This window comes from Furipterus horrens, unplaced genomic scaffold, assembly GCF_987537825.1.
Source record: "Furipterus horrens unplaced genomic scaffold, mFurHor1.1.pri manual_scaffold_2, whole genome shotgun sequence".
NCBI lineage: Eukaryota > Metazoa > Chordata > Mammalia > Chiroptera > Furipteridae > Furipterus > Furipterus horrens.
Genome location: NW_028327172.1, coordinates 193,401,450 through 193,417,238, shown reverse-complemented (window position 1 = coordinate 193,417,238; position 15,789 = coordinate 193,401,450). Strand labels below are relative to the sequence as shown.

The window sequence follows — 15,789 nt, the reverse complement described above, 5'->3', positions numbered from 1 at the left end:
AGCATAACCATGATCCAATCAGAAATGAAGAAGACACTAAGTAAAATAAAGAACAATTTACAGGGAATCAACAGTTGAATGGATGAAGCTGGGAATCAAATCAATGATTTGGAACGTAAGGAAGAAAAAGACATCCAATCAGAACAGCAAGAAGAAAAAGAATCCAAAAATTGAGGATAGTGTAATGAGGCTCTGGGACAACTTCAAGCATTCCAATATTTGCATCACAGGGGTGCCAGACAGAGAAGAGAAAGAGGAAGAAACTGGAAACCTATTTGAAAAATTAATCAAAGGAAACTTCCCTAATTTGGTGAAGGAAATAGATATACAAGTCCAGGAAGCACAGAGAGTCCCAAACAAAATGGATGTAGTGAGGACCACACCAAGACATATAATAATTAAAATGTCAAAAGTTAGAGATAAAGAAAGAATCTCAAAAGCAGCAAGAGAAAAGCAGATAATTACCTACAAAGAGTTCCCATAAAACTTTGCAGGCTAGAAGGGATTGACAAGAAGTATTCAAAATGATGAATATCAAGGACCTACAATCTAGATTACTCTATCCAGCAAAGCTATTATTTAGAATGGAAGGGCAGATAAAGTGCTTCTGGGACAAGGTTAAGCTAAGAGTTAGTTCATCATTACCAAACCATTATCATATGAAATCTTAAAGGAACCCATTTAAGAAAATCAAAACTATGAACAATAAAATGGAATAAATACGTAACTATCAACCACTGAATCTAAAAAACAAACTAAGCAAACAAGCAGAACAGAAAGAGAATCACAGATATTAAAATAAAGAGAATATTGGAATGGTGGCAAGTGGGAGTGGTCTGGGAGAATCAGGGAAAAGGAGATGGGATTAAGAAGTGCAAACTGGTAGTTACAGAATAGAGAGAGGGATGTTAAGAGCAAGTCTAGGAACTGCAGTTGCCAAAGAACTTATATGCATGACCCATGGACATGAACAAAGGAGGGGAATCACCAAAGGGAGTGAGTAGTACTGGGTGGAGGGGGAAAAGAGGGGAAAAATTGGGACAACTGTTAAGAGTATAATCAATAAAAAAATAAAAAAGGAATTTGGGTAGGAAACTGGAAAGGAAAAGAAAAAAGAAATATACATTTGTTCTTCGCCCACAAATCCTGGCTCACAGCTCCAGGAACTGTTGGAATTTCCTACGTGTAAAGAGTGAAAAAATTAAATACAGTAAAGCTCATGTAAAATTTTTTTAAAAAGAAAGAAAAAAAGGTTATCTTTCATTATGTTAATGAGGTGACTTGGAAAGCATCCAAAGATGAAGGCTAGTTGCTAATAAAACCAATCATGTGATTAGAAGTTATAATGTTCAGTCCCATCCACCTCCACCTTAAAATCCAGGAGGATGGGGTTCAGAGAGCTTCTGGGTTGGTGAACACATGGATATGTGGTGAGAGTGATGCCCCTGGAGAATGAAAGAAGTTCCACACTCCTTCCCACAGCCTTGCCTTATGCATCTCTTCCATTTAGCTGTTCCCAAGTTATATACTTTCAATAAACCAGTGATCTAGTAACATGTTTCTCTGAGTCCTCTGAGACATTCTAGCAATTTATCAAACCCAAGGAGGGGGTTGTGGGAACCACTACTTTACAGCCAGTTGGTTAGAAGTACAGATGACAACCTGGACATGCAAGTGGCATTGTGAGCTGGAGGGGTTGACTGGAACCTTCAAACTGTAGGCAGTCAGAAGCACAGGTAACCCGGCATCAAAAGTGTGTTTTGGGAGGCAGGGAGACAGTCTTGTAGCACTGAACCCTTAAACTGTGGAATCTGATGCTTCCTCCATGTAGGTAGTGTCAGAATTGAGCTGAATTCTGGGACAACTTGCTGGTGTTCGAGAATTGTTTGTTGGTGTGGGGAAACCCCTGCCCACCCCACCGTGGAATTTGGGTCTGGAAACCCAATTTAGGTGGTTCTTTAGGAAATTAAAAATAGAATTATGATATGATCCAGCAATCCCAGCAACAAAGTCTCTCTCTCTCTCTCTCTCTCTATATATATATATGTGTGTGTGTGTGTGTGCATGCACACATGCACGCGCGCATGCAAAAGAATTGAAAATAGGATCTCAAAGAAACGTATGCACACCCATGTCCATTGAAGTATTATTCACAATAGTCAAGAGGTGAAAGCTACCTAAAGTCCACCAATGGACTGATCAATAAAGAAAATGTGGTACACACACACACACACACACACACACACACACACACACACACACACAAAATGTAGTATTATACAGCCTTTAAAAAAAGGAAATCCTGTCATATGCTTACAACATGGAGATGTCTTAAGGACATGATGCTAAGTGAAATAAGCCAGCCAGAAAAAAAGACAAATAGTGTATGATTCCACTTATATGAGGGGATCTAAAAGTAGGCAAGCTCTTAGAAAGTAGAATGGTGGTTGCCAGGGGCTGGGAGGGAAAAATAGGGAGTTGTTCAATGGTTATGGAGTTTCAGTTTTGCAAGATAAAAACGTTCTAGATATCTACTGTGCATATAGTTAACAGTACTATACTGTACACTTAAAATGGTTAAGGTGATAAATTTTAAGTTGTGTTTTTACAATAAAAAACATCAAGCAAGGATGTATGTCGGTGGAAATAAAGAGCTGATAGACTGATTGACTGAATACAAACAGAAGGAAATAAATTGCATATAAAATTAATAACATGACCACTCAGACAAAAGAATTCAAATTCAAGTAACTAACAAACATAGTAGTCTATATAATCTTAAAGGGACAGAAAGAACTGTAAATAAATCTTGCAAAAGGATACTATTATAGGTCTGAATTCTTTGTACTTACAGTAGGGTAGTAGAAATAAATAAATTTATCAAAGTTAAGGAAAAACAGGTTTACACTGTAAGAGAAGGATGATACAAATAGGTAATGGAGAAGTTTAGGAAAAACTTTGTGGTGTTAGATGTCAATTGAAGGTAGGCAGAATGAGTTCATGATTTAAAGTTTATGAATATATTTTTTCTAATTCTACATACTGAAAGGGCCTGGAGAAATCATGTCCTAGTAACAATGTGAACATAATGCCCATGCCCAGATCTTCATTTATAAATACTGTTCCCTAAAATGGAAATAGGGCTCTTTAGAGAACATGATCTATCCAAATCTGGGGCAAGGAAACACAAGGTGATCATCTTGTACCAGAAAACAAAAAAGTGCTGAAAGACTGAGAGAGACATATCAAAAAAACACAAGAAGTTTCAAAAAGACACCCAATTTGACTCTCAAAGAAACAGACAGTAGTGGATTGCATTGAATAAAGAATCTATGAGTAATTTTTTTTTAAATGAGGGCAGCGAGTAGGCTCTTCCTTACAGAACGCCAACTAATACATGTAGAAGGAATGATGAACAAAGTCGACATTTTATAACCATCAAAGTGGATGCTAAAATGGTTAAGAATTATTGTAAAACAAATGACTCTTACGAATTGTCACCTTAAATATTACTACTTGCAAAGGAGAGAAAGGCACCTTTACAATGGAGAGTATTGACCACCTCTAATCAAATGATCAAACTTAGCATAACCAATAGGACAAAATAATATTATATGCCTCCTGATATAATGCAAAGAACACTTGCACAGTCTGTTTGGAAAAAAAAAAAAAGTTCTACTTGAATCTAAGCATGAGGAAACGAGACAAAAACAGATTATGAACTGCCCAGCCTATAAGACAAATGTTTCAAAACAACAATCCCTCTCCACTCTCAAAAAATGTGAGAGAACTTTCTTGATTAAGAAGAAGAGAGACATGATAAAAGCATGTGATACTATGCTGCAACCCAAATTGTTTTTTAGGGCGACTGGGAGAATTTTATTATGGACAGTATAACAGATATCACTGTATCAATGTTAAATTTCTTGAGCATGATAATAATTGTGATAAAGTAGGCGAATGCTCTTGTTTTAAGAATGCTGAAGCATTCTGAGGTGGAATGTCATGTCTTCAATACGCTTAAACAAAAAAGTATGTTGTATGTGTGTCTGTGTCTGCAGAAACCTAAAAGCAAGCCAATGTGACAAATGTCTGAGTAAAAGGATATAAGTGTTGAAGGCACACTCTTTTCCAATTTTTCTAGAGGTGTAAAATGTCTCAAAAATAAAAAGTTGAGATAGTAAAAAAGAAAAAAAGAAGAGGGGATAGAAAAGTCATCATTATAATCAGCCGTAACACTTTCCAGTAAAAATTCAACAGTTCTAAGATCAAATTATAAGCCTCCACCATATTTTTTTCTAATCAGCACATAAAACACTCCTACAATTTTTTCTTCCAGTTTTTAAAAGTAAATTTTACAAATCTAGCTAGTCGGCTGCAAATATATACTGTTGTTTTTGAGATTAAATGTTTTTCAAGTTGGTAAGTATACTACAGAATGTACAGCTGGTACAGGGCATGAGAGCGCCTCTGGTAGATTAAGGATGGCTACAAATTCTTTCCTACCTCTTCCATTGAGAAGTAGGGCTGATTTTTCTCCCCTTGAATGTGGGCTGGGCTGTAACTACTTTAACTAGTAGAGTAGGTTACAAGTGACACTGCCAATTCTGAATCAAGTCTTTAAAAGTACTGGCAATTTTCTCCATCTTGTCTTGGAGCCCTGAGTCCAACTATCCTGCTGGAAAGGCAATGTGAAGGCCTTAAGACTATGACACACACAGGAAAAAGGGCCTAGCTGAGTCCAGCCTTTTCGCCATTCCTACCAAGGCACCAGGTGTTTGAGAGAAGCCAGTGAGGATCTTCTAGACCAGTCTAGTCACCAACTGAATACCACTGGGTGAGCCCAGTAAGCAATGTGGAGCAGAGGAATAATTAAGTCAAGCCCTGGCCAAGTAATAAGAAAAGTTGCTCAAAGTAGCCAAAAGGTAAAAGCAATCCATGTGTCCATTGACAGATGAATGAATAAACAAAAGATATTACATACATAAAATAGAATATTGTTCAGACTTAAAGAGTAAGTTCTGCCACATACTACAATATGAAGGAAACTTGAAGACATTGGGCTAAGTGAAATAAGCCAGTCACAAAAGGACAAATATTACATGATTCCACTTATAGAGTAGGAAAATTCATAGAGACTTAAAGTAGAATGGTGACTGCTTGGGCTGGGGAAAGGAAAGAATGGAGAGTTATTGTTTAATGGGTACAAAGTTTCAGTTAGGGAATATGAAAAAGTTCTGGGGTGGAGAGTAGTGATGGTTGTACAACACTGTAAATGTCACAGACTGCACACTTAAAAATTATTAAAATGGTAAATGTTATGATATGTGTACATATATACACACACATATATATACTGCGCATATATATCACAAAAAATGTTGCTGTTTTAAACCACAGGATTGAAAAACAATAGTTCTACACAGATCAAATCTAAAATAAGAACTGTGCTACACTATTACTTCACCAACACATACTGGCTATATTTTAAGGGCTTGATTTTAAGAAATTTTGTTTCTCCACCTAATTTTTTAATGCTTAGCAGAATCTTCTATATTAATAAATGTTAAAAATATATGAGAATTTAGAGTTGAAATTACATACTGAATTTTATGTAAAATCAACATACTATGTGGCAATTAGGGATAGGTAAAAATCATTTATAGAGGTGAAAATAATTACAACCAAACTAAGTATTTCTGGGGTCCACCTGGAGGAAAGAAAATAATTCATGGCCTTCCTGCCTGTAATCTATTCCTCCCCTCTCCCAACCTAGGTTTGATGAGAAAAGGGGATGCCCTACATTAAATCAAGCCCACCATATTCTAATTCCTACTAAACTATCGAACAGGTCAGGCCAGACTCTAAAAAGCAGAAGTGAGAATGTGGGGAAGAGGTAGAATGGCTGACACAAAAAGAAAGATTACAGACAAATGAAAAAAACCACAGAAGTAATACCTGATGGGAGAAAAATTTTCAGAACAATAAACTCTTATTATTTTATCTTTCCTAAGTCTTAGCACCAAGATAGTGATTATTTTGATTTGATTCTGTGACATAATAAATACAGTAGTCCCTCTCTATATCGCGGCTCACTTATTGTGGCCTCCCTGTATCACGGAATTTTTAAAAATACTATATTTAATTATTTATCACGGATTTTTCGCTATATCATGGGATTTTGTGGTACTGTATATGTATGTTGTTAAAGTTATGTAGGTTTAAGGGTGTAGAATATGTTTAAGAATATAAGTAGTGTTTTATAAAAGTGTGGAAAAGGTTAATAAGGGAGTGGGAAAGGTTAATAAGGGACTGGGAATAGTTTATAAGTGTGTGGGGAAGGGTTTATAAAGCCTTAAAATATACATAAATACTAAAATAAATGTAAGGTTCCTACTTTGAAGATTTTCACTTATCATGTGTGTGTGTATGTGGGGGGGGGGCGGTGTCTAGAACATAATACCCATGATAAGTGAGGGAATACTGTAGAGCTGACTTTGGTATGGAATTGTGGCCAGAGAACTGTCCAGAGCACTGAGCTCTGAGACCAGGTCATAAGAAATGGATATCAGAAACAAATTTCACCCTGCCCATCCCTCCCTCTCTCTAAAAACCAAGCCTTATCAAGGGCCTAGAAGCTCCAAAACAGCAAGAAAGGAACAAAAAAAATGTGTGGGGCACATAGGTCTATAGCAATAATACATGATCAGAGATAGATTGTGTATAACAAACTGTGGGCAGAATCACATAATGGAACTCTGTACAACAAAGTATTTTGAATGTATTATAAAACTTATCAGACATGACCTCTGCATTAGTTTCAAAATTTAATTATATAAGAGGAAGGCTCTTTGTGAACTATAGACCTTCACACTTAATATAACATCGGAAGCACACTGTCTGCTGGCTTTCCAAAACAGCCAACTTACTTTTGTATGGCTTTTAATATTTGTCAATTAATACATAATTGTAACTTATCTTTAAATAACAAAACTGTTAATGACAGTTTTCAGCTTTATGTGACAGAGTTGGTTACAACCTTAGACTCAGTTTCTCCATCTGGAAAATTAGAACAAAACCATATAAACTCTAAGCTACCTAGGAATTTTAGTCCTAAAATTCTAAGTATGTATCTTATCATCTCTGGTATACAGGTAAGGTACTGTATTGGGTTGGCCAAAAAGTTTATTTTTTTCAATAAAATAAAAGACATTTTTTATTTTTATCAATAATTTTATTGATTTGGATATTTTGAGTATGTCAGCTATCTCCTATGTGGTATAGCATTGATTACTCTCAATTAATGTCTCGATTTGATCACTATCAACTACAACTAGTCAAACTGACTGTGGATCATCACCCAGCAAGAAATCTCCTGCACAAAACTTCGCAAACCACTTTTGGTAAGTTCAATCAGTCACAGCACTTCTCTGTACACTGCACAAATCTTTTTTTTAGCATCTCAGTTGTGTTTTTAAACTTTCTTTAAATAATAAACCATAATATGCTGAAAATGCGTATTTTCTTTCACCTTCAATATTAACCTTCCATCTTCAATATTAAAAGGGCTACACAAAAATTCACCAGTTTTGATACTTTTTACATGCACACTGATATGACAGCTGTCACAATACAATCTAACAAAATTGTTCCAAATGAAGTTAAAGACAACTAAGCACTACTAAAGCCATTTTATGGGGGGGGGGGGGGGGGCAACAGATGAACTTTTTGACCAACCCCAGTAATTCAAAATATTTTCAAGTAATTTTTCATTATCAAAAATATTTGTCTAATCCAGTATTAATTCAAGGTATTTACTTGTTCATTCAACTAAGATTTGTTGAACACCTAATTATGTGCCAGGCATTAAATTTGGCACTGGAAGGATACAAAAATATATCTATAGTACCTGTAACTCACAAAGCTTACAGAGAAGTTGGGGAGGCAGGCCAAATAAGCCTATATCACAAATATAATCAGTGATATAAAGAAGGTAAAAGAGCATACAATGGAGAGTCTAAGAGACTTTCCTTAAGAAGAATAAAGAAATGACAAATAAATTGACAGGAATGATAGTATGGCCGAAATAATGTGGAATCTGTCTAGGCAGAAATAAACATGGCATGTTTGAGGAACTGACAAAAAGCCCGTGTGATTGGATATAAAAGTATTTAGTTCCTTAGAAATCAAAACTTCTAAAATATGAAAAAATATCTTAGCTCTTCCAAGATAAACTCTAATAATTATTTTCAAGGACGCTTCAAACCATCACAATAGTTCTCTAACGTTAAAAAAATGCGCTTGGCGCCGCGGGGAAAATGGCGGACCGGAAATTGGGAGAGGACTCGCCGGAGGAGCAGCAGCGACCTGCAGCGGCCAGAGTCACGAGAGGGAAGTCCCAGTAGCAGCGCTGAGAAGCCATCTTCCGCAGGCCTCCTAACAAAGTGTACAAATGTCTACGAATTTGGATTTGCCGTGGATAGGCGACAAAGAAAGCCTCAGCCATATGCATCAAACTTGGATCAAGTAAACCTAAAAAAACTGTTCCAACTCTTGCTCCAAACTCCCTTTCATTAGCAGCCGCTCTTAGTGAAGATGAAGATAGCGAACCATAGGAAACGACTCCAGAAACAAACGTGAAGTTGAATATTGCAAAGGACCCACCACATCGGCAGACCCAAACTCCTTTAATAAAAGAAAGCACGGGTTTTCTGATAACCAGAAGCTATAGGAGCAACAGAGAAAAATCTCATCTCGGCAATGTCCATGACCAAGACAATTAAATGATCTATTTTGAAATTGGGGTGTGGGGTGGCGTAAAGTTAAAAGGAACAGTTTCCTTTTTAAATGGTATAAGACTATCTTTGGAGCCACTTTTTTTTTTAAAGACTGACTGGCACACTAATAAATGAGTTTGAAATTAGACATAGTTTATGGTTTATATACAGATTTCAAGACATTTGCTAATTTTGTAGTTTCATGTGATTACTTTCCAAAGGTTACAATTTTAAAAAAATCAGAAATGGTACCTTTGTAAGAACTGCATATTTTTTTAGACACAACTATTAGCACATTAAGATGGAAGCAACAAGTTACTGTTTGTTTAAACTGCAAGTAATTACTCTCTAACTTAACTCCCTTATTAACCTAAACTTTCTGGCTCCCAGGAGCAGCCTTACAGAGAAGGGAGTATGGCATTGGGAGGAAAACGTACTGGAGTATATACTGAAAGTTTGTAAAATTAAAATACTGTTTTTGCTAATGGGCATTTGTTTTGTTTCATCATAAATTAGATATTGCATTGCTATCAGTGGATACAGAGGCTTAGCTCTCTAAATTTTTTTAAAAATTTTATGTAAACTGTTGAGTATTTGATATAGCCCACTTCACCTTAATGGGTCTTGTGTGTCTTCATTTGTTCAAAGAATAACTGTTTGCTATCAAAGGAAGTCAGTATTTTGAATGTGCTTCTCTTGGTTTTTATTAGCTTAGTTTCTGGGAGCATTTCCACCAGACTTGAGGCAAGTCATAGGAAACAATTTCTTATAAAATACAAACCACCACCAAAAATTTTTAAATGTACATAATACTTAAATATTTGGCTGTTTTTATTTTTTAAAAGGTAACAAATAGCATAAAAGCAACATTGTATGAAGATGGAAAATGAGAAAGATGTACTTTCTATAACTGTCAAAACATTTAAGTTACTATCTTGTGAAATCCAATTTGATTTGTACTTACTACAGGAATTCTTATTTGATACAATAAAATGGTTTAAGTGTATACATATTAACCAATGGTCTCTCAAAAGCACATTTTAAATATTGAAAAGAGAAAAAAAGAAAATGCATCTTTAAATGTTTTATGGAATCTTTGACCGCATATACTTTGTTAGAGTTATGTTATAGGGTTTTTTTTGTGTGTAGTTTTGTATTGTATATGATTTTTTTTTTAATGTGACAAACACACCTTTAAAGGTATAGTCATAGATAAAAGAAAAATGTAGTATAATGATTTTCCTGAACACTTCTACAATGTTAAATTTGCAGGCAGCTTCTGACTGTCTTAGTGGAGGTAACTACTCACTAAGCTCTTCTAAAAGGTAGTAACTCCAGAGAAGCAGCCTGATACTCCTAACACTTCGTTCACTTTCATTCATTAGAGTAAGCCCCAAGTAAAACAATGGAAATGTACATACGACTATCAGTTTTGTTCTTACTTGATTTAATGGTATCAAGATACATGAATTTAACTTGCTTTAATGTAGACAAACTTTAAATTTTTGTCCATTTTACTGTTTATGTTAAAATAACATCCCTGTCTGCATATGTTTCTTGACTCAAACAAAATATTAACCCATAGTCAAGATGGGAGAGAGAAATGACTGAGATGAATGTCTTTACTACAATACCAATAAATTTATCAAACTAAAAAAAAAAAAAAAAATGCTGTCCTAGGCCCTGCTGGGTAGCTCAGTTGGTTAGAGCGTTATCTTGATATGCCAATGTTGAGGGTTCAACCCCCAGTCAGGGCACATACAAGAACCAACCATTGAATTCATAAGTAGAACAACAAATCAATGTTTCTTTCTCTCTCTCTAAAAAAAAAAAAAAGAAAGAAAAGAAAAAGCTGTCCTACATCTCCCTGCAAAAGACCAACTAAACTGTCATTGATTCCCTTTCCTTTTCATTTTACTGTTTTCAATTGTATAATAAAAACCACCACCTCTTAGTTCTACTTCTTAGACAAGGCATCTATAAGAATAAAAATAAATATGTTATTGCCCTGGCTCTGCCACTAACCTGCCCTATGACTGACCTTATTAAATGTTACTTGGCCACTTTGGGCCTAAATTCTGTCATCTGTAAATAGAGGGAGTCCAGAATTTCTTAAAAGACCCCTTTTACTCTAAAATTATGTTTTCACTGTAAAAAATGCTTGTACTATTATTTAAACTAAATAGAATTAGACCAAATATCTTTGAATTCCACTGACCAAGATTTTACTTGCCTTTAAGCCCTCTTTGTATTTATAAAGCATTCGAACATTGTTGCTATGTTACAATAATAATTACTGAATTTATAAAATCTGCCTTAGGGTCTAAACATAAATTATCAAAAATATAGTTAAATAGTATTTAGAAAACTACACTTCAAATGAGACTAATACTTTAAACAAGGACCCCTAAAAAGTCTAAATAGTGCTAGGTCAAAATATACTTAGAAAGGCAGGAGGAAGACAAAATCTTAAAAACTCTTAAGAAAAGCAAAGTTTTAGCACAGGACGTTCAAATTGGTTAATATGCACGTCAATTTTAACTTCCAAAAGAACTCATAATGAATACCCTAACCCAATGCTCATTCTAGACTTGGTTCACAGTATTTCTGACATTTAATCTATTGTCAATTGGAAAACGTATATACTGTACAGTCATAACTTTTAAAACCAGATTATCCATCACTAGAATTCAAGTTTGAATATTCTTCATATGAATACACTAAAAAAGATCCACAAATTTACTTTTTATATTTTATAATTTTTCAGCATCTCTAAAATACTCAATATAACCTTAAGAAATATCAATTAAGCACCTCACTTCATGTACCATCTTTAGTATCAAGACTTATTTTAATGGAAGGTATTGTGTCCTATACTTTCAAGAGGCAACAAATAATTAGGTTTTAAACACTAAATTACAAGAACATTTTAAATAGGTCCTGGCCTGGTACTTGGTTACAGCATCCTCCTGATAGCCAAGGTTGTGGGTTCCATCCCTGGTCAGGGTACATACAAGAATCAACCAATAAACACATAAATAAGTGGCACAATGATGTTTCTCTCAAATCAATGAAATTTTTTTTAAAGAATACTTCAAATATCCATTAAGCACTCACAACATTGTAACCATTCACTGGGCACTATACTAAGTTCTAAGAACAAAGAAGGGGCACAATCATTCCCTAAAAACACATTTCACCAAGGTAGAAACAGTGTGAACACTATATCTTCCCTAGCATCACACCTAGTCTGATTCTAACTTTGAATTGTCTCTTGGATCATTCCCTACCTCTTCATTCCCACTATCATAGCCCTACTTCAAGATTTTAACATCTTTCACCTAGACTACTATTAACAGTTTCCTAGCTGGATTCCCTGCTCCAAGCTAGCCAATTTTGACAACCAAAATGCCTTCAGCATTGGCAAATGTCCTCTGAGAGGTCGAAAATGCCCTGGTTGAGAATCACTGCATCAAGCTGATCCCTTAACAAGAACAGAATTTATTTTGCAAGGCTGAGGCCACAACCTATACCCATACAACACAGCAAAAAATCGACCAACATAAAGCTGAAACTTCCAAGCTTGACCTTAGGACCACCATGCTTAAACTAAATACTCATAAGCTGATTTCTATAAAAAGAGCCATAGTACTCTTTCTTATAACCCCTTTGAACCTGTGGATCTAAGACCTCACCTTACTTCAAGCCTGAATTTTAAAAAGCCAGTACCTTCTGTCAAAGTTTAACCATACTGTATACACATTTACGTTTCCGGACATTATAAAATTATGACCTTTAAAGAAACCTTTTGCACTTAAATCAAGTCTCTTCAGAAGCTGATGAAAATAGTACTTCCTAGACTAATCATTACCTACATTTAAGGTTGTAAGTTACTCTGAACAGTATTCTCGTAAAGATTTCTAGGGGAAAAAAAACCAAACTTTATAAGTTGAATTCTTATGCTTAAAAAACCAAGATTAAAACATACACACTCCTTTTAATTTCTCATGATGGCTCTGTGTCGTCCCGTCCCCCCCCCCCCCCCCCGCCGACCTCTCACCCAGCCCCAGAACTTATTATTCAAAGATACAACCAAAAAAGAACAATACCTTTCAGATGGCGTCAAGGAGCAGGAGATAAGCTCTCTTTAAAAAGCCTGGTCGGAGAGGCTCTAACGCCAGGCCTAGCAGTGCAGCAGTTCCCCAGGAGAAAGCACTTCCTCCCACACCCGTCTGGAGTGCCGGCATCCTGTCCCACGCTTGCTTACCTTCAGCCGTTTGATCATCTCATCGGTGGTGATCTTGTCCGTGATCTCCTTTACCCCCGGAGGATAAGCAATCTTCCCATCGGCACTCCCGACGCCACAGAGGGCAGTGGCAGGTTTGGGCTGCGCGGGGAAGTCCATCCTGGGGGACAACTTCTTTCACAGTCCTCTACCGGCCTCTATCGGTCAGAAAACAAAAGTTCAGCGGGAAAGGGGCGACTTTGTAACCTCTTTTTTTTTTCATTTCAAAAATCTCTAATCTGCAAAGGACTCTATCTCCCTTGAGGCTCGGGACTAGGCGGCAGCCCTGCCACCCGCTCCTTCCCGGGGTTGGACCCCGGCGGCCGCCCCGTCGCCCCCACCCACGCGGGCCCCTCCAGCCCCGGGCCCACGGGGCTCTCCGGCACAGCCGCTGCGGCCGCGGGAGGCGCCGAGCTGCGCCAGGAGTTTCCCATTCCGCCTTTCACAATGAAATCCATCCCCAAGCACCGAGGTCCGAAGTTTGGCGGCCCCGGGAGTCCGACGAGGCTCCCAAGGCCCCGGCTCCATCGGAGAGAAACACCGAGTTCCCGTACGGCGGGTCCCCTTCGGGAAAGGAAACGCGAGGCCTATAGGGTTCGGCTTAGGCCGCAAAACTAGGGACCAGACCGGACCCACACGCAGCGGCGGCTACCGGGAACGAATGCCCTTGCCAGGCCCAGCTTCGGGACCTCCGGCATCCCCGCCACGCTCCCGCCCCTCCCCTGTCCCGCTGCCCAACGCCCGCGGGAGGAGAAAACAAGCCGCCCTGCACCCCAAACCCCACGCAAGGAAGCGGCTGACGCGGCTCCGCACTTCACATTTTGTTCCTTCAACTTCGGCTAAGGGACCCCAGCGGCTTCTGCTGGCCCCGGCCACCAGGCGCCGTCCTGCCCCGGCAAGGCCTTACCAGCACCTCCGGGCAGCCCCGCCGGGCCTCGGTCCCGCACCCCCCCGCCCCCATCTCCCCTTCCGTCCCCTCCCTTCACCAGCCGAGGGCGGGAGCCGAGCCGCCGCCGCCTTTACCTCCTCCTCCTCATGCGGGCGGAAGGTGTATCGCGCTCCCGGGCCTCTGTCAGGTGGTTGCGCCGCCGCCCCTACTCGGGCTGCACACAAAGCGGCTTCGTGGGTCCCGCCGCCGCCGCCGCCGCCCGCCCCGGAGCGGCGCTGGGGCTGCCGGAGCCGAGGAGGAGCAGTCGCCGCGGGGGGAGACGCGGGGCGAGTGTGCGCTGGAAGGGGAGACACTGCCGCTCTCCGTCTGGCCGAGGAAGAGCAGCTTCGGAGAAGGCTCCTCCGGGACCGTGTGCGCTTGTGTCCGCCCGGAATCCCCGCGGCCCACACGTCCACACCTCGCGCCGGCCGGGTCCGCCGACCCGGACCCGGACCCGGACGCCCCTCTCAGCGGCGCGCGCCCGGCCGGCCGTGTCCCCGGGAGCCGACGCCTCGCGCACACACTGGCCGGTCACGCGAGCGGTGCGAGAGCACGCGAGAGCAGGGCGAGCGCCTGGCTCCCACCCCTTCCTCCGCCAGCCGTGCCTCCGCCTCCCTCGGGCCCTTGGCTGCCGCGCGTGGGGCAGACAGCGCCGCCACCCGGTTGGCGCCAAGACCTGCGGCTCAGAGCGCCTTGGGGAAGCCCGGCCCAAAAGGCGAGCAGAGGAGGGGCCCGGGTGGCGGGAAGCGAAGCCGGTTCATGGGGTGCTGGGAGGGCATGCAGGACGAACAGAGAGCTTTAACTTATGTTGCAGAAATGAATTCGAGACTTTTGGGGGTCATCCTGAGGGACGTGGACTGAACTTGTTGAAAGACGGTTAATTACTCTATGAAAATGAACTAATTTCCTCCCTAGGGACAGATCTGCAAACTGAGGACAAGTTTTGTAACATGGCAAAACATGGGCTGCTCATTCTTGTACCTTCTGACAATCACCGGAGTTAGCCCTCTCCTCTTTAGATTTCTAAAGTTAATATTTTGAAGGTTGTAAAGTAGAAAAATAGCAGAGTTGAGTGGTGCTCAAAGAAGGGTCTGAAACGTAAGTTCCTGGGCTCCACTCCCAAACCATGGAACCCAGAAATAAGTACGTTAAAAAATTAACTAGATGGTTCTTGTAAACATGGAAGAATCTCTCTTTTTCTTTTTTTTTTTTTTAATCCTCCCCGGAGGACACGCTTATTGGTTTTAGAGAAGGAAGGAAACATCGATCTGATGCTTCTCCCAGGCACCCCTTACTGGGAGGGACCCCAGACATGTACCCTGACAGGGAATCCAACCGGGGTCCGTTGGTTTACAGGACACACCGATCAATTGAGCCACACCGTCCAGGGCATGGAAGAACTCACTTTTTAAAATGTTATAAATTATACCAAAGAATAACTTTCTTTCAACAAGAGGAAAACCCAATGCAGTGAGTTTGAACAATTTAATGTAAAAGGTTGAGCAAATGAACCTCAGAAGCACATATATAATTTGAAAAAATGGACTTAGGAAAAAACAAAGTAATATGAAATAGCATTCAGCTCTTGAAACAGACAACGACCATAGTTTAAAATGATGTGCAATTATTCATTTAAATTATTCTTGATAGGTACCCATTGGTTTTTTCCACATCATTTACTTGATCTTAAAAATGTTAAAAATATTAAAATGTAAAATTTGTTTTCTGGGTATTACACAAGGAAGATCCCAGCTATCTTGGAATCTAACTGCCACAGTTGCTGATTGGCTAGAACTCTG

The 15,789-nt window shown here is 39.5% G+C and overlaps 1 protein-coding gene across 2 annotated transcripts in view; it reads right to left on the bottom strand.

Annotated features, from left to right (window-relative positions):
* Positions 1–14,499, bottom strand: part of PDS5A (PDS5 cohesin associated factor A) — a 113,500-nt gene extending 99,001 nt beyond the window's left edge. For both annotated transcript variants that reach the window (XM_090266968.1, XM_090266969.1), the window contains exons 1-2: positions 14,086–14,499; positions 13,045–13,220 (exon numbers count right to left, since the gene is read on the bottom strand). In XM_090266968.1, the coding sequence (XP_090123094.1) occupies positions 13,045–13,182 (138 nt within the window). In that variant the 5' untranslated portion in view covers positions 13,183–13,220; positions 14,086–14,499. The remainder of the gene's footprint in view (positions 1–13,044; positions 13,221–14,085) is intronic.
* Between the last annotated feature and the right edge of the window lie 1,290 nt (positions 14,500–15,789).